This window comes from Triturus cristatus, chromosome 6 (genome assembly GCF_964204655.1).
Source record: "Triturus cristatus chromosome 6, aTriCri1.1, whole genome shotgun sequence".
Taxonomy (NCBI): domain Eukaryota; kingdom Metazoa; phylum Chordata; class Amphibia; order Caudata; family Salamandridae; genus Triturus; species Triturus cristatus.
The window spans coordinates 151,671,350-151,691,018 of NC_140589.1; the positions used below are offsets into that span (position 1 = coordinate 151,671,350).

Genomic DNA, 19,669 nt, shown 5'->3' on the forward strand with positions numbered 1-19,669 from the left:
CAGTCCTTCCATTCGGGGTAACAACTGCGCCCAGAGTATTCACCAAATGCCTAGCAGTAGTAGCAGCGCATCTCAGGAGACAACAAATTCATGTCTTCCCATATCTAGACGATTGGCTCATAAAAGCCAATTCATTCAACAAGTGCATCCTACACACTCACCAAACTATTCAAATCTTACACAACTTGGGATTCACAATAAACTATCCCAAATCTCATCTCCAACCCTCCCACATCCATCAATATCTGGGAGCCACCATAAATACCTCCAAAGCACTAGCATATCCCAGCCCAGCCAGGATAGCCAAAATACAAGCTCTGATCGCAAAATTTCAAACCCAACACTCTCTTACAGCAAGAGTGTTTATGCAACTCATAGGCATGATGGCGTCATGCATCGTCATTGTGCCTTATGTAAGACTTCAAATGCGCCCCCTGCAAGAATGTCTAGCACGTCAGTGGAATCAGGCTCACGGACAACTGGCAGATCTGGTGTTGGTGGACAGCCGCTCACATCGCTCTCTAAAATGGTGGAACACCATAAACCTGTCCAAAGGCCGGCCGTTCTTAGAGCCTCTTCCACAAATAGTGCTGACAACCGACGCATCTCTCACAGGATGGGGAGCCCATCTCCTAACACACACCACTCAGGGCACATGGACCACTCAACAGAAACGGCTCCATATCATTTAGCTGGAGCTACTGGCAGTATTGCTAGCACTAAAATCATTCCAATTACATCTCCAGAACAAAACTGTCCTCGTCTGGACGGACAACATGACAGCCGTGTATTACATACAAAAACAAGGAGGCACACATTCTCTCCAGCTGTCCCAGCTCGCACAGAACATTTGGAGATGGGCCATTCCCCAGAACATATACCTGCTAGCAGAACACCTTCCAGGAGTTCACAATCAGATTGCCGACCTGTTGAGTCGACAAACCCAACAGATCCACGAATGGGAACTACACCCACAAGTCCTACTCCCATTCTTCCAAAAATGGGGCCAACCAGACATAGACCTGTTCGCCACACACGAAAACGCAAAATGCTCAACCTTCGCCGCCAGGTTTCCCCACCCACAGTCGAAGGGCAATGCAATATGGATGAACTGGTCAGGCAGATTTGCGTACGCTTTTCCGCCTCTCCCACTCATTCCATTCGTGGTACGCAAACTCAGGCAACAGTCTCTCAAGCTGATACTAATAGCTCCCACATGGGCACGTCAACCCTGGTTCACAACACTACTGGAACTCTCTCTAGTTCCACACTAAAAACTGCGCCTCTCCCCGTCCTTATTAACCCAGAACCATGGAGAAATCAGACACTCAGATCCACATCAACTGAACCTAGCGATCTGGCTCCTGAAGTCCTAGAATTCGGTTACCTCAACCTACCACCAGACTGCATGAATATTATAAAAGAGGCCAGATGACCTACTACTAGAACCTGCTACGCTGCAAAATGGAAAAGATTTGCCATTTACTGCACTAACAATGATATACGTCCACTGGATGCATCCATCCAGAACATCATTTGCTACTTACTACACTTGCAAAGATGTAATTTAGCGTACTCATCCATACGTCTTCACCTAGCAGCATTAGCTGTCTACTTACAAAATCGACAACACTTGTCATTATTTAGAGTACCAGCGATCAAAGCCTTCATGGAAGGTCTTAAAAGGATTATTCCTCCCAGATTACCACCCTCTCCAGTGTGGAACCTAAATATTGTTCTCACAAGGCTCATGGGTCCCCCATTTGAACCTCTGCATAAATGCGAACTACAGTTCCTTACATGGAAAGTAGCGTTCCTTATTGTTATCACATCCCTTAGAAGGGTAAGTGAGATCCAGGCTTTAACCATACAAGAACCATTCCTACAGCTACACCGTAACAGTGGTTCTTTGAACAAATCCTAAATTCCTACCCAAAGTCATTTCTCCGTTCCATCTTAACCAATCAGTCGAGCTACCAGTGTTCTTCCCAAATCCAGACTCTGTAGCAGAAAGAGCTCTTCATACCTTAGACGTTAAAAGAGCCCTACTTTACTACATTGACAGAACCAAATCATTCCGCAAAACCAAACAATTGTTTGTTGCTTTCACTCCACCACATAAAGGCAACCCCATTTCCAAATCCGGAATAGCCAGGTGGATAGTTAAATGTATCCAATTATGCTACAACAAGGCTAAACGCACTCTAACAGTTCCCCCTAGAGCGCATTCCACACGCAAAATAGGGGCTTCCATGGCATTCCTAGGAAACATCCCCTTAGAAGATATTTGTAAGGCAGCCACATGGTCTACAACACACACCTTCACTAAACACTACTGTGTTGACATGCAAGCCAAACAACAAGCTTCTGTCGGTCAGGCTGTCCTTAAAACTTTATTCCAAACTGCTGCAACTGATACAGGTGACCACCGCTAGGGGAGACACTGCTATATAGTCTATCCTAAGTGTGTGATCTGCCGCTCATATGCCTCGAACGGAATAGGCTACTTACCAGTATGCATCTGTTCTTGGCATGTAGAGCTGCAGAGCCACACACGCCCACCCACCTCCCCGGGACCTGTATCTGTTCCAGCATCGTCTTACTTAGACATTACACATGGACATCCTTTCTTTATTTTTACAAACTCCATCATTTCCCATCATAGCGAAAAACAATCTGAGGATGGAGTGGATGCCCATGCGCACTGTAGTCCTAGGGAGGAGTCACCTATCTCGTGACCAAAGACTTCTTCCGAAGACAACAACAACCTGCAAGCATCCGAGCCCAACACCAGATGGCGATCTATCCTAAGTGTGTGGCTCTGCAACTCTACATGCCAAGAACAGATGCATACTGGTAAGTAGCATATTCCTTTTTACATTTAAATATACATGTACCATTGTTTTTTATTAAAATATAGTACAGTTACTTTCTGATGGATACATCTGCCAGTGGATTCCTCACCTTGTGAATATCCCCTGCGCCAGCAACATTCGGAAACTTTTGTAGCAGTCCACGCCGATGGGGTCGAAGATGACGTCACAGAGACACGGCTCCGCTCGCGACTCCCTGACGTCACCGGCTCCATAAGAAGACCTCGTCGGCGTGATGATGTCAGTTCCCTTTTTTCCACGCCGACGACGCCAACGGATTTCGGGAATCGTTACTGGTAGCTGTTCTGGTTACTTTGTATGTTTTCTGGATTTCTCTGTCTATCTTCTAAAGATGTCGACAAGGAAGTCTGGGTTTAAGCCTTGCCGAGAATGTGGCAAGCACATGTCCATCACCGACCCACACGACGATTGCGTTTGGTGTTTGTCTTCGGACCATGATGTGGGAGGTTGTTCGAGTTGCAGGAAAATGAGCTCGAAGGCTCTTAAGGAGAGAGAAGCAAAGCTCTTTATCGCCCGGATGAAGAAAAAGGAGAAAAGAAGAAGATCCAGGTCGAGGTCGGCTTCCAAGTCGACTTCGGGACATGCTTCAAAGAGCAAGAAGCATAAGAAAAAGAGGAGGCATTCATCGCATCATAAAGCTTCGACGTCAAAGTCGAAATCGCCTGTTAGACGTCGGAGAGAGTCAGTGTCTCCTTCTCCTGTCCCGACTTCGCCTCCGGTTCCATCTTCTCCGGTGCATTCGCCGGCTCCGGCTGAATCCCCGGTGCCGGTGTCGTCTCCGACGCCGGTTCCATCTCCAGATCCTGCAAGTCCTCCGGCTCCGTCTCCGACTCCAGCCCAGGATGAGGATCGTCAGGCTCCGACTGAGTCTGTGACGCCGCTTGCCCCACCGTCGGCGCCGCCAGGGCCGAGTCCGGTGCTGCCTGACCAGTATCCTGCTTTCCCTACTCCAGGTCAGGACCCCTCGCATTATCTCAATGCGATGTATGGGGTGTTCTCACGGGCCATGTATACCTCTGGTGCACCTATGGGTCCGATGGGTCCGATGGCTTTCAATCTGGAACTGCCGCAGGTTAACCCTCAGGCACCGTTTATGCCGTTCTTCCCGGCGACGCCGTCTTGGCAGCTGCCGGCGCCGAGAACTTCGACGCCGCTTCCCTCTTCGCCGGCGCCGACTCGACTTCGTTCGACGCCGGCTGCTCCAGCTGATCCGCGTTCTACGCCGCTGCCGGCGCCGTCGGATTCGAACACGGCGCCGCCGACGCCGCAGGTGCGGATCCGTTCAAGAAGGGAGGCGCAGAGAGTGCTGGAGGAGAGACGCTTTCTGATGGAAGAGGCTGAAGAGGGGGAATTGGTCGAATCCGATGAGGTGTTCGACGAATTGAAGGAGGCGAGTGGTCTGGATTTGTCTCCGGAGTGGGAGATCTCTCCGCCATCAGACGAACCCTCTAAAGACGCAGCACCCTATCATGCAGTAATTAGAAAGGCTGCGGAGTTGTTGGACCTTCAATTGCCATCCACCGAATTTATGTCTAATATTTTGACTGAGGTGTTGCATTCTCCAACTGCGGTCTCAGAGCCTCTGTTGCCTTTTAACGAAGCAATTTTGGAACCTGTGCTGGATGTATGGCGCAAGCCTTTCTCAGCTCCTGCAGTCTCCAAGGTAGTCGCAAGAAGGTATAGGGTGGCTCCAGGGGATCCTGAAGTTTTTATCATCGCACCCTTCACCTGAAAGCCTAGTAGTTCAGGCGGCTTGTTCTGGACGGTCGAAAGGGGCTTTTCCTCAAGTCCCAGGGGACAGGGAGGCAAAAAAGGTGGACCAATCAGCTAAGAAGGTCTTTTCATCAGCCAGTATGGCTTTAAAATCTTCAAATGCGACTTGTCTGTTGGGGCGCTATATCCATGCGCTTATGGATTCGGCTAAAAAGTTGGCGCCAAAACTGTCAGAGGAGGATAGAGGAGGCTTCAATGAAGTTCTATCGGATGCCCAGGCGGCTGCTCGCCAGGTTATTCAGAGTGGCCTGGATACAGCGGACTCAGTTGCCAGGGTCATGGGGTCTTCAGTTGCCACCAGGAGGGGTGCATGGCTTAAGTCCTCCGAATTCTCATCTGATGTCCAATCAACTTTATTGGACTTACCTTTTGATGGGTCTGGTCTGTTCGGGAAGAAGGCTGATGCTGCTCTCGAGCGCTTCAAAGAAAGTAAGGCTACGGCTAGGTCGTTGGGCCTTCAATCCCAGCCGAGAGGTACTTTCAAGAGGTACAGAGGATTTGGAAGGGCGAGTTTTCGTTCATATAGACCAACCCAGCAGCAGCAGCAGCAACAACAGCAGCAAGGCTCCAAGGGATATAGAGGAAGACTTAGGGGTCGCTCACGTGGCCGTCAACTCTCCTCCTCCTCTTCCTCTTCCTCGGCCCCTCCCACCACCGCAAAGCAGCCCTAGATTCGACATTCCGGATCATGCTGGTCCTGTGGGGGGCCGGCTTACCCATTTTCTACAAGATTGGGAATCTGTAACTACAGATCTCTGGGCTCTGGATCTTGTGGAAAATGGATACGCCCTTCCATTTCGGGAATTCCCTCCAAATTACCCTCCTTGCCAAGGGGTTTGCTCGGAGGACCACCGTCTCCTCTTGCAGGAGGAAGTCCTGAAGTTGTTTCAGAAAGGTGCGATAGAGGTGGTTCCAGAGCAGGAGAGGGGTCAGGGATGCTACTCCCGGTATTTTCTGATTCCGAAAAAGGACGGCAGACTGCGTCCGATATTGGACCTCAGAATCCTGAACTTCTACCTGAAACAGGAGAAGTTCAAGATGCTCACCCTTGCGCAGGTTCTTCAGGCGCTGAATCAGGAGGACTGGATGGTGTCGCTCGACTTGCAGGATGCGTATTTTCACATCCCCATTCTGAGGTCGCACAGGAAGTATCTCCGGTTTACGGTAGGGTCGCAACATTATCAGTTTGCGGTCCTCCCGTTTGGTCTTACTTCGGCACCTCGAGTCTTCACAAAGGTGATGGCGGTGGTGGCAGCCCATCTCAGGAGGTCAGGGATTTCAGTTTTCCCTTATTTAGACGACTGGCTGATCAAGGCAGAGTCGTCGGAGAAGGTGCTGTGCCATCTGCAGGATACAACTCAGCTGTTGTACAGATTGGGTTTTTCGATCAATGTGCCCAAATCTCACCTGGTGCCCTCTCAGCGCAACCTGTTCATAGGTGCGGTACTGGACACTACTGTGTGTGGGCATTCCCTCCTGCGCAAAGGATTCTCGACATTCAGGAAATGATTCCTTTATTTTACAACGGAGCGGTCGTTCCAGTTCTGAAGGTCCTTCGCCTGCTCGGTCTGTTCGCTTCCTGCATCCTGTTGGTCAACCATGCACGCTGGCACATGAGGGCGCTCCAGTGGTGCCTCCGCAAGCAGTGGTATCAGCACAGGGGAGATCTCGGGGAGTCTGTGAGGATCTCCAGAGAAGCTGCAGCGGATCTGTCTTGGTGGAGCGTAGAGGGCAATCTGTCCCAAGGAAAGCCCTTTCATCTGCCTCCATCGGTGGCCACGGTGATAACGGATGCATCCACTCTAGGGTGGGTTGCTCATCTGGGGGATCTGGAGATCAAAGGTCTTTGGTCTCCAGAGGAAAGGTTGCTTCACATCAACCTTCTGGAATTGCGGGCGATTCGTTTGGCGCTCAAGGCCTTCCTCCCTTCCCTTCGCGGTCAGTCTGTTCAAGTCCTGACGGACAACACTACCGCGATGTGGTATGTAAACAAACAGGGAGGAGTGGGGTCTCTTGGTCTTTGCAGAGAGGCTCTGCGTCTATGGTCCTGGGCTCGGGACCATCAGATTTGTCTGATGGCAAATCATCTGGCCGGAGTTCTGAACGTGCGTGTGGACAGTCTCAGTCGGCAGTTCTCCGCCGACCACCAGTGGAGGCTTCATCCGGAGGTGGTTCGTCATGTCTTTCGGACGTGGGGGACACCCCGGGTGGACCTGTTTGCTACTTTCGAGAACGCGCACTGCCCGTCATTCTGCAGTCTCCAGTATCCGATGCAGGGGGCGTTGGGGGACGCGTTTCAGTTGAGTTGGAGCTCACGACTCCTTTACGCGTTTCCTCCCATACCCTTGATTCCTCGGGTTCTGAGGAAGATTCGCCAAGACCGGGCCCAAGTTATATTGGTCGCCCCGGATTGGCCGAGAAGGGTGTGGTATACAGATCTTCTCCACCTCTCCTCTTGCCCTCCGCTCTGTCTCCCTCTGAGGGCAGACCTCCTCTCGCAGTCGGAGGGGCAGGTTCTACACCCCCACCTCCAGAGCTTACACCTTCATGCCTGGAGATTGAACGGGGCAACCTGAATTCTTTCTCTCTCCCACCAGATGTGGTGGATGTTATTTTATCGGCCAGGCGACACTCCACCAAATCCATATACTCCTATAGATGGTCTAAATTCGTTCTCTGGTGTGGAGAGAGGTCAATTGATCCCTTGAAGGCTCGTTTGTCTAACATTCTGCAGTTTGCCCTTTCTCTTGCTCAGCAAGGCTTTGCTGTGGCTACAGTTAAAGGATATTTATCGGCTTTGTCGGCTTTTCTATGCCTGCCGGATCAGCCGTCCTTATTTAAATCACCTATTGTGCTTAGGTTTCTCAAGGGCCTCACAAATAAATTTCCTCCTACTCCCTTTATTGTGCCTCAATGGGACTTAAACCTTGTCTTGACTTATCTTATGGGTTCTCCCTTCGAGCCCTTACACAAGTGTCCCTTGAGACTGTTGTCTTTTAAGACAGTATTCCTCATTGCAATCACCTCGGCAAGGTAAGTGAGCTTCAAGCTCTTAGTTCAAAACCCCCATTCTTGACTGTGCATGCTGAACGAATGGTGCTCCGGACCAGGGCTGCGTTTTTGCCTAAAGTGGTAACTCCCTTCCATCTGGGGCAATCCATTACCCTTCCTTCCTTTTATCCTCCTCCACACCCTTCCAAGGAGGAGGAGAGACTTCACCGTTTGGACCCTAAGAGGGTCAGGACAAAAGACTACAGGATTGATGACCAGCTCTTTGTGGGCTTTGCTGGCTGCAGAAAGGGTCGTGCGGTGCACAAGCGCACCCTTTCCAGATGGATTGTACTATGCATCAAGATCTGCTACTCCCTAGCTGGTAAGGAGCCTCCGGAGGGTTTGAGGGCTCATTCTACTAGAGCAAAGTCTTCCACCTCTGCTTTGTCTAGGGGGGTTCCTGTGGAGGATATTTGTAGGGCGGCAACTTGGGCCTCCCTTCACACCTTTGCAAAACATTATTGCTTGGACACTGAGGTGAGGAGGGACGGGCATTTTGCTCGTTCTGTTCTTCAGGATTTTCTGGTATAGAAGGGTGGACTCCCTCCTCCGGGAGTGGGGACTGCTGTGGAATCTATTCACAAGGTGAGGAATCCACTGACAGATGTATCCATCAGAAGAACAAGTTACTTACCTTCGGTAACACTTTTTCTGGTGGATACAGTATCTGCCTGTGGATTCCTCACTGACCCACCCGCCTCCCCGTTGTCCATCCTTCTATACCAGTTATTCTATGGCTGTAATTCTATTGATGGTTTCAAATGTGTTTCCTACTGTCAAGGGCATTATGTTATTTCTAGTGCTTTGATGTTTATTCTCCACACTGTGCGTGTTGATATGCGTATTGTGTACTGTGTATACTGTTTATGTACATGTTGCTGTCAGTCCGTCCGTGTGCCTCGAAGGCACGGAAAAAAGGGGCGGAACTGACGTCATCACGCCGACGAGGTCTTCTTATGGAGCCGGTGACGTCAGCGGAGTCGCGAGCGGAGCCGTGTCTCTGTGACGTCATCTTCGACCCCATCGGCGTGGACTGCTACAAAAGTTTCCGAATGTTGCTGGCACAGGGGATATTCACAAGGTGAGGAATCCACAGGCAGATACTGTATCCACCAGAAAAAGCGTTACCGAAGGTAAGTAACTTGTTCTTTAATTGTCTATTCATCAATTTTAATAAATATAATAAAATATGTTTTTTTATAATTTCTTTATAATTTAAACTTCAGAAATCAAATTATCTAATGTGTTCAAAAGAATTACATTTTAGATTAAGTTAATACTATAACACATTTTTACATTTTTCTGAAATGAAATTATGTAAACATTTTTCCAGTACTTTGCTATACAGAGATCTCTGGTTGCCGAGACCTCCGCCTATATGTGATAAGTTACTAGCAGTAATGTTAAACTATGAAGTTAATTTTCCCATAATGATTAAATCAATTTAAATATACAACTCAATAAAAAATTAAAGATTTATTTTCAAATATTTTACCTAAAGTAAGAGTTTGTATTTACGTAATATATACTAAGAATTGCAAAATGTTATTGATAGAATTAATTGAAATGAATTTACATTGTTTAAAAAAAATAAAGCTACTTTTTTTACATTCAAAAAAACATTAAAATGCGTTTTCATTAAAAGATATTTATTTTCAAAATATATGCTTTTTAGCATTGTGGTTGGCCATGAGTGTTGTTGGCCTTACTATGGCTCATTTTTGACTGTAGTAACCTCTCACTCATAAATTAGGATTTAACCCCCCCCCCTGACATGTAAGCCTACACTTTTGATGCTCTATCCTCTGTTTCAGAGGGTGGAAACATGTAAGCCTACACGTTTCAGAGACTTCACGCTCGGAAATGGCAAATAGCCCAAAGTAATAAAGTTACCAGAAGGGCAAAAATAATAGACCTCTTAGCATGTTATGTTATGTGAATTTGTAGAGCGTGGCTAATCACTTGTGAAGGTATCCAGGCACTGAGTAGGGCAGGCCTGTGGGAGGAGCAGGAGATCATGCCTGTTTCATATGGAAGAGCCAAATCTTGAGGTTCCTTCTGAAGTCTATGGGGGTGGGAGAGGGGTTCTGATGTGTTTCGGGAGGTCTATCCAGGTCTTGGCTGTGAGTTATGAGAAGGAGCGTCCTACGCTTCTATTATTGTTGATGCATGGGAGGTGTGCTCTTACCTGGTACACCGATTAAAAGTGCTTCGTGGGTTAGTAGAAGAGCTTTGTAGGTGTTGGTCAGTAGCTTGAACTTGCTTTTTTCCTGGACTGGGAACCAGTGGAGATTGTTGAGGTATGGAGAGATGTCGTAATTTCGCAGGATGTTCAGGTTGAGTCTTGCGGCAGCGTTCTGGGTGGTTTTGAGTCGGCTTAGGAAATGGGCTTGGATTCCGATGTAGAGGGTATTTCCATAATCAAGCATGTATGTGTATGTGTGTATATTGTTCTGCCCATACGCAGGATTCATGATCCTGCACATAAGGAACAATTCAGTGTTAATGATTATAATGAAGATTCCCTTGGATTACTGGTAAACTATCTATTATGCTTTTGTACTATTTTGGCATTTGAGAGTGGAGTTATGGCATGGAGGGTAGGAGCTAGTGAGTGCAGTACTTGATCTTGTTAAGAGTACTTTTTTGTGAAAAGCATGGGTGTGGATGATGTATGTTGTTCTGTGTTTAGGGTGCAACATTCAATTTTTTTGTGTGCATTGTCATGGCCTCTGAGAGCAATGTGATGTATTTTTGTATTCTTTTGAATTTTTGTACAAAGGCTCAGAAATATGTTTTTCTGAAGAATGTTCCTAAATACCCAATACGATATGAAGAGAAGAGCGTGAGTGTAACCAAGGACAGATTGAAGCTAACTTAGTGTTTTCTTGTGGCATGGAGATTGATGTGGTGGAAACAGATGGTCCTCTTGTTAGACGATATTACTGGGGTCTGTCTGTTTTTTCCTTACTAATAGGCAATTTGTATCACTATGTCAAGGTAGTGAATACTTTTTGTATGGCAGTGGTCCTTGGGCAGTACTTTTCCATTGAGGATTGCACATATATCTAGAAATTCTTGGTGGGGTGTTCCCTCCAACCAGATGTTAAAGTTGACTGCAGTCAAGGTATGAATGATTTGATGTGAAAAAGCAATCTGTGAGATATGAAAGAAGGCAGCAGTGTTAGTAGTTTTTAGGTGATGTTTGGGAATGCAGTGTCCTATGCATTTATGTGAGTAACAGAAGGAGAGGGAGATCTTCTGCTTTTGCAGTCTCTTTGAATCAAGTCTACTCCTCCTCTAAATGTTAGTCCATTATTGTCAATAAGTACACACCCCCACTGAATTTCTTCAAAGGCGGCTAATGACTTAGAAGACTGGAGTTAGAGCTGTAATTAAATATTTACCTTCTTGCAAACAGTTTAACAGGCAAATACTGGGTTGTATCTAGAAGTATATGTTAATTGTTCAATTAAAAAACTATTTTTCTAGAATTATTATTGGTTAATATCATTTGTTTTCTACCAAGGTTGCTGATGGTGTTCCACTTTCAAATGGCAAACGATTAAAGTACAGGATAAATGGTAATTATGCATCCAATAATTCCTTATTGTGATATTATTGTCCTGCTGTAACCTATGATAGAAAGATTGCTTGAATATATGTCTTGCCTGGCTAACTGTCAACAAAACCAACACAAAAAGGTGATGGATGGAAGACTGATCATTTTCAGACATTCATCCCAGTACTGAGATCCGGGCCTAAGTCCATTGTTTCTTTGCTCAGTATTCAAATAAATAAGAAAGTATGCTGTTCCTAAAGAGAATTATTAGTGAAAAAAGAGATAGATGAGTCCCTGATGTCAGGAGGGAAATCCTCCTTTAGGAAAAAGACCCTCACACACCCGGCAGACTAGCTGTCATATGTCGTCAGCATGTGGCCCAGATGTAAAGTGTCATCATCGGGTCTGCTCCGAATCGGGGCGGCGTTGCAATCCCCGATCGGCGACCCCAAAGGCGCCTTTTAATGGAGATCTTCATTCCATAGTTGCCGGTGGGTGAATGCAAGTGAGGGCCTTAAAGTGAAAAGAGTGTGGTGAGTGGAGTGTATTTAAAAATAAGTAGTGGGGAGCCTGAATAGTGTTTATTAAATGACTGGGGTCCCACTCTTACAATAAAAGCAATACAGTGCGTAATATTACAGTTAGATTGACTGTATTACGCTGTGGTCATAGATGGTCAACATGTTTCTTGCTTAAGTATAGTAACCGCAATTCTTCAGGACCAAGTGATTCACACACTCATTGGTAGTGGTAGTGGCTAATATGGCACTTACCACACATACAGCACCCTAATAAGTGGTGACTAGTGCAGGTTTAGGAAAAATGCCTGAAAAAGAAAAACAGGGACACAAATATACATGTAAAAAACAATCACATCGCGACAAGCATGATAGGTCTCATCTCTTAACAACTACGATCATCAGTTGTCATGCAAATTCACTACTACCAAGTGTTCAACTATGAGGTGGAACTAGTTGTGAACACCCTATAGAAGTGGGCTAAAAAACGGGAGAAATCAAAATGATTATTTTTGACCATTTCCCACTGTGACTGGTGCTGGGGCAGAAAATTGAGAACGCCGGATGCGTGAGGTGTCTGGTGGCATCGGGGCAGAGACAACAGTTAATTGGGTTCAACCACTCACCCTTAACTGCAGGGCTGAAAAATCCAACGAGCTGGCGCTGGAGGCAGCCCGGCGTTCTCAATTTTCTGCCCCAGCACCAGTCACAGTGGGAAATGGTCAAAAATAATCATTTTGATTTCTCCCGTTTTTTAGCCCACTTCTATAGGGTGTTCACAACTAGTTCCACCTCATAGTTGAACACTTGGTAGTAGTGAATTTGCATGACAACTGATGATCGTAGTTGTTAAGAGATGAGACCTATCATGCTTGTCGCGATGTGATTGTTTTTTACATGTATATTTGTGTCCCTGTTTTTCTTTTTCAGGCATTTTTCCTAAACCTGCACTAGTCACCACTTATTAGGGTGCTGTATGTGTGGTAAGTGCCATATTAGCCACTACCACTACCAATGAGTGTGTGAATCACTTGGTCCTGAAGAATTGCGGTTACTATACTTAAGCAAGAAACATGTTGACCATCTATGACCACAGCGTAATACAGTCAATCTAACTGTAATATTACGCACTGTATTGCTTTTATTGTAAGAGTGGGACCCCAGTCATTTAATAAACACTATTCAGGCTCCCCACTACTTATTTTTAAATACACTCCACTCACCACACTCTTTTCACTTTAAGGCCCTCACTTGCATTCACCCACCGGCAACTATGGAATGAAGATCTCCATTAAAAGGCGCCTTTGGGGTCGCCGATCGGGGATTGCAACGCCGCCCCGATTCGGAGCAGACCCGATGATGACACTTTACATCTGGGCCACATGCTGACGACATATGACAGCTAGTCTGCCGGGTGTGTGAGGGTCTTTTTCCTAAAGGAGGATTTCCCTCCTGACATCAGGGACTCATCTATCTCTTTTTTCACTAATAATTCTCTTTAGGAACAGCATACTTTCTTATTTATTTGAGTACTTCTGGGCTATGTATGCTGGACCTGTCATAAACAGCCCCTGTTCCTCCTCTTTTTAAGTACCATCTTTGCTCAGTATGCCATTTCAGTTTGGACTCAGCCATATGCAAATCAGTTGTGACCTAGCTCCTCATGGGAACAGTCCATTCGGAACTGCCAGGCCAGGTCCTCCTTGGACTGGAAACAAGCATCCTGGGACCGGTTTTTGGGTATCACCCCGCATCAGTCAGGCGAGCTTGAATCCAATGGCATACCGAGCACGGGAACAATGTCTGGGCATACCCTTTCCACTTAGGGCCACATTAGCAGGACAAAAAGATGATGGACAGAATGCTGAACATTGTCAAACAATCCACCCAGTACAGGGATCTGGGCCTAAAGTGATCATGTTTTTTGCTCATTTGTAGTGACCTGAACTTTGGCCAATGCTAAGCTCTACTACATTCCCTAGCAGCCATCATAGTTCAGATTTCTACCATGCTTCATGTGTGAGGGAGCCCCCAAGGAGAGGTCTGCTCCAACCTCTCAGTGAGCTACATTTTCCTCTGTACCCTGGAACTGGAACACAGCCTTACCTACAGCTTTCAGAGTGCTGTGAGTTGTTTTTAGGGTAATATGTTGTGGATAATCTTAATTTTCAGGGCTAGAGAGATCGCTCTGTCATCATGACTGAGAAAAAATCTCTTTTCAATCCTGCCTTTTCTCTGGACATAACTGATCCACATGAGCAATGTATTTATTGCCTTTTTTCAACAAGCAGGGCTTCATGCAGTGAGTTTTCCTCCAAGACTTTTTGGAAAAGACGAAATACCTACCTTCTGGGGGATACTCCCTTGTTTGGGAATGCTTCCGTTAATAGTTCCCTATCACGCACTTCCACGAAGTCAGTGCAAAAAATGAAACCTCTAGAATTTTTAAAGTTTACTTTCAATCTAAAGCACCTACAACCACTTACTCACAGTAAAAACTGGAGCTTCCTCTTTAAAGTAGTCCAGAAAATACAAACCCCAACCTGTGCCAAAAGAGAGGGAAAATCCAAACTCTTATTACATGTGAGCTAAACTAAGATCCTCATAGGTGACTTTTAAGCCATCCTCATCAGCGATAATGAAAAACCACCTCCACCTACGGGACAAGTCTTGCTGACGACCGTGAAGAGATCATCATCGACTATCATGATGAGATAATCGACAACAGCAGCACAATTGATTGCGAGACCATAGTCGATTTCCACTCCAAGAATGTCCTTCTTCCACCGTTGATGACGACACCATAAACGGTGGCACAATTCAACAATGACTCTTTCAACTGTGGTGACGAGACAGTCGACGGTGATTTCTAAATGATGCATACCAGTCTGTCAGCAGTGGATTTTTCTACGCCAGCTATTTCTTCACCTATTAAGGTGACCACAAGATTGCCTATCCAGATTCTGAACTCTGAACTGGAGGCAGATCTCAGCGATCAAAAAGCCTTGGAGACTGCGCAACTCAATATGGGGTATGTGTCTGAGTTTGAAGATGAAGTCCTAGATAAGGGAGCCTCCCAGGAATACTACTATCAACCTAGGGCCTTCGTAACTGACAACCCTTGTAACTCTTATGGCCTGCCTAGTTACAATAGAGAGCCAGAGGTCATGCAGGTGCCTGTTACATTTTTGTCAATCTTACAATAGATGATGGACACCTTTCAAATGCTGCTCTCTCAGCATCCTGCTGGACAACATAATCCTGCCCTGCCTCCGCCTCTACCTCTGCCTCCACCATCCACTCTGCTACCAACGCCACCCTCTAAAGATCAGCCTCCAAGAGTTGCCACTTTACCACTTGTCCCACCAACTCCTAAGGATATGAAAGATGAGGACTCCTCACATTCAGTTTTTTCTGATTTATAGAAAGAGGGCAAACTATCAGACAATGGAGGTAATGAAGGGTGGGGTGATTATATAATATGAAGGGAAGGTGTTAATTGGCCCATCAAACCATACTCCCTTCCGGATGACATAGCCCGGTTTCATTCTCAGATGGAGGGAGCGGCAAAAAAGTTTGATCTCTCAATGACTTCAGAGGAGCAGCAGTGCTTCCTTTATGACTTTACGGAACAACCATGAAAACCCAAAGCTACATACCCATAGTGAGTTTTCTGATCAGAAGGCCTCAAATCGGTACCACGTCTGAACAACATCTGGACAAAAAAATACAGGGCACTAGGTTCGGCACCTGCCTACCGTAACGCCGCTCCGAAACCACACTCGGTTAGAACTCCAGCAGCCCAATGCAGATCAGAGAACCCAATCACTCGTTCTTCAGTGATTTTGGACAGAGACTGCCGGGGTTAGAGGGGGGGGGGCGTACAAAATATGGGTCGAAGGGTCAGTACAATGGCGACAACCTCGATCAAAGCTGAAAAAGTCTTAGGAATATTAAACCGTTACCATTGCTATGACAACTCACCACTACTTGACCTCACCCCAGAAGTCGAAAAATTTGGAGGCAATTATCAAATAAGGGGTGAAAACATCTGCTGCCATCATTGATGCTGTAATGAACGCCTCTATCAATCTGAACACAAAGGCATGTGGTACTCATTTACATTCAGAGAACTGATCCAAAGGTATGAAGGCTGCCTATACACTTCTCACATTCAATGTGAACTATAAGTGGACAATAATGAATAATAAATATTGTGCTGGGCAAAGAGAATTTATGTCATACATGTATTTTATTCATACATATACAAACATAGTGTGCAAAAGGTGAATCAGTGCAAACGACGCAGTGCACACATAATGATTGAATGAACAACATTCACTACACAAAGATACGGTGTTGGAAGGTGGATTATTAGTAGGTGTAAGTGTGCACTTACCACTAGCAATAAGGCCACCAATGCAATATAAGGTCCAGACTAGGTCTCAAAACAGTAGCCCCTGGCTCATCCATTTATAACTGGCTGCAAGGGCCTAACTCAGGAGACAGGTATGTAAAGCATTACCCATACATTAAATAACTAAAACACACACAAAATGAAAATCCCACACCAATTTATTAAAATATCAAATATTTTTATCTTTAAAATGACACCAAAACGACAACAATCCAATATATGGAACCAGGAGTTCCATTTTTAAAGCTTTAACACTTTCTAGTGCTTAAAAGCAATTAGCGCTAACTTGGCACACTTGGTCGCACTTTACCAGGACAAGGTCAAAGTTTGAGGTCGAACGCGATGAATCTCTGGTCGGATATACAAAGTGGTAGGCCCTGGTGGAAATGTTACCTTCACACTTAAACTTTTCTGGAGGATTTTCTCTCGACAGCTTGGTTCAGCTGGAGCTCCTGGTCAACGCCTGAAAGTGTTCAGCTCCGGAGCTTTCAGTGGTACAAACCTGGAATCCAGGCCGAGTCGTGGTTAAAGGTAGTTGGCTTGACTTTTGATATCAGGTTAGTCCACCTTATGGAGCTTTTTCCAAAGTTCCTCCAGACTTCTGGAACTTCTTTCTGAAGCTCCTGTTGAGGGTTCAAAGTGTACAAGACACACATCCAAGGGTCTAGAAGCTCTGAGATGGACTTTGGAAGTTTTGGACCACAAGTCCCACAATGCACCTGGCCAAATCCTTAAAATTCCACTGGACGCACTCCAGGCTGGGGACTTCTTGAGAGAGATAGAGCAGGTAAAGCCTGTTAACCTGTTGCTTTCAGGGAGCCCACTCCTTAATACTTTTTCAAGCAAGACACAGTCCTCAGGGCTGTAGTGTGCAACAGGAGCAGTCTTGCAGATTGCAATCCTCTGGAGTGCAGACAAGGGTCCCAGCAGGGCAGTCCTTCTTGTAGTTTGAGGCAGCAAATCTGAGTTGCTGTACAGCTCTCACGTATTTATTCAATGATCTGGGGCGACAAGCAGGGGGGTACCCCTGTCCAACGAGGTGCAGGGTGCCACCCAAATTCAAGACAGTTTCTTCCAAAGTGTGAGATCTTCTGGCTCCCAGAAAACACTGCACTTTGAAATTCAGACTGGAAGATTCCTTCCCAGGAGAGTAAGACCTGGCTAAACCAACCTAATAATTTGGCTAATTTCCATTAACACTCTCTCTCCAGACCTTCTGCAAATTCCTTTCCTTGGTCTGCCATCTGGCTGGGGGTACAGGAAGAGAAGGTAGGTCTGGCTGGCATTCCTTACTGTCCTGCTCTCTTTGAAGCCCAGTTTGATTTACCCAGCCCTCTTTCTGACCTGTCCTCTGCATCTGCAGAGTTCTTCCCATCAGATAACCTCTGCTCTGTGCGGCGACATATCACCTCATCAAAGCAGCTTGGCTAAGCCTGAAAAGGCTGACCAATCAGGAGCGGCTGCTAGAAAGCTGGATTTTGGCTCACAGAAACGAAAGTTCTATAACTTTTTTTCTGTACTTGTTATGATGGATTCAACAGTGGCAAGTTGTTGGATTTATCACTGCCTATCCTTTAAGTGCTTGGATGACATTTCTAACCCCTTCCTAGCAATATTTATACTTAAAATAATCCAAGGTTAGCCTACTGAGCTAATAATCTACAATGGGGGAAAACGAAATTGGCAGTTTTTCCCCTCACCAGGGCATATAAAACATATTTGATAATTTTCCTGCTTATAATTACCTGGCACCCCACTCCTGGGGCACCTAGGGGATACCGTAGGGGTGACTTGTACGTAAAAATAAGGTAAATTACCACTTTGGAAGTACCTTTAATTCTAAATTCAAATTTGCATATAATTTACTTTTGAAGACAGTCTGCAAAGCAGGGCTGTCTTACAAAATGATAGCAGGCAACACAGTAGTGTGCTCTCCAGTGCAGGAAATGCACTGGGCCTTCAACCACCCCCCCTGCCCTATCTTATACTAGAGACGTATAGGTAGTTTGAATCCCCTTACCTTATTATTTACTAGGGACGTACAGGGGTCTGTCATTGCTAATTGTACTTATACCTAATTACCATATACCTTTTTCATCAGAGCATTGGCCCAGTCAAAAGGATGCCTTTCTCACACGCTGTACAATCCCCAATGGTTGTATACACTTTCCAGTTCAGGTAAATCTAGGAAAGCTTCCATTAAATTAGCAAGACCTCCATGTTCATTGCAGGTGTCAACCAATTAGGGGAGTGGTTTGTCACTGTTTCAACACTAATATATTTGAGGGGGTCTCCACAGGATGACCTCTTTATCCAACTACTTCACCTGAAATAGTGGAGAACAGCTAGTGGCAGAGCCCAAATGCCCATACAATCCACAATAAAAAATATTTAAATGACATTAAACAGACAGCGTGTCGACTGTCACTACAATCGTTAACTCACCACCTTGGTGTACATACTGCCAACATATTCAATCATTATAGGACAGAATCAAAAGAGGCCAAGAGTTAGCCTACAATAATACAAAACATGCTCCAACTCTATAATTTCACCTCTGTGAATAGTAACCCAACTAATGGAAATCTTGTTTTGTGTATGCCGCCCAGAGTACCACAGAACAGTGGCAAACATCCACTCTGGTAATATACTCGGACTCTACATAGTACACCCATACTAATGTGAGAATGCTCACCCAACCTGAATCCACATGTGCCTGCATGCTGACAATATTACACATAATTCCCAGACCAAACCATGGTACTTAAAAATCCATCAAAGACCACTATTCTCCTTTTCGGACGAATGAAGAGGACTCAGAAGCAGCTGACCCCAGTGGGTCTTTGTTGGATCCTGGCATATTCAACCTCTTCCTTTAGAAAGATACCTTCAAGATGTTGCTACTCTTATCTATTCTTATGACTATTGATGAGGATCCCTGGGAAGAGAGGGATAAGTTACCTACCCGTAATCCTAACTCTCTTCCAGGGGAATCCTCATCAAAGTCTTAAACAACCCGCCCTCCTCCTCGGACGAATCATCACGCAGAAGTTCATTTCTACATCTTCTGTTACTCATGTCACCATAAAAAAGATCTAACCTAACTGTCACCCCAGAGGCATGATGGGATACAGGAGGTCATGTATGCATTAAAAGCACGGTGCACGTTTTTATCTGTTGCATATTTTGAATGCAGACTATTGGCTAACAATGGCTTACCATTCTCTAGCAGTTTTTTCTCTTCAATACAGGCTGTATTTCTAAACCTGATGCTCTCTGTCTATATGTTTCTGATATCAGAAATGCTGAGTCATACATATATATATATGCTTTATTAAAGAGAAATTCAATGAACAAGAGGCATTTGTTAGCCCTCAGCACAGGCTGCGTAAATGTAGGAAAGTGCCTCTTTTTGCATGGTTGCACCCCACTTTTTGCATAATATTGATGTATT

The 19,669-nt window shown here is 45.6% G+C and overlaps 1 protein-coding gene across 5 annotated transcripts in view; it reads left to right on the plus strand.

The window, feature by feature from the left end:
• Positions 1-19,669, plus strand: part of LBR (lamin B receptor) — an 806,934-nt gene that overhangs the window by 392,527 nt on the left and 394,738 nt on the right. For all 5 annotated transcript variants that reach the window (XM_085610386.1, XM_085610387.1, XM_085610389.1 and 2 more), the window contains exon 7: positions 11,248-11,302. In XM_085610386.1, the coding sequence (XP_085466512.1) occupies positions 11,248-11,302 (55 nt within the window). The remainder of the gene's footprint in view (positions 1-11,247; positions 11,303-19,669) is intronic.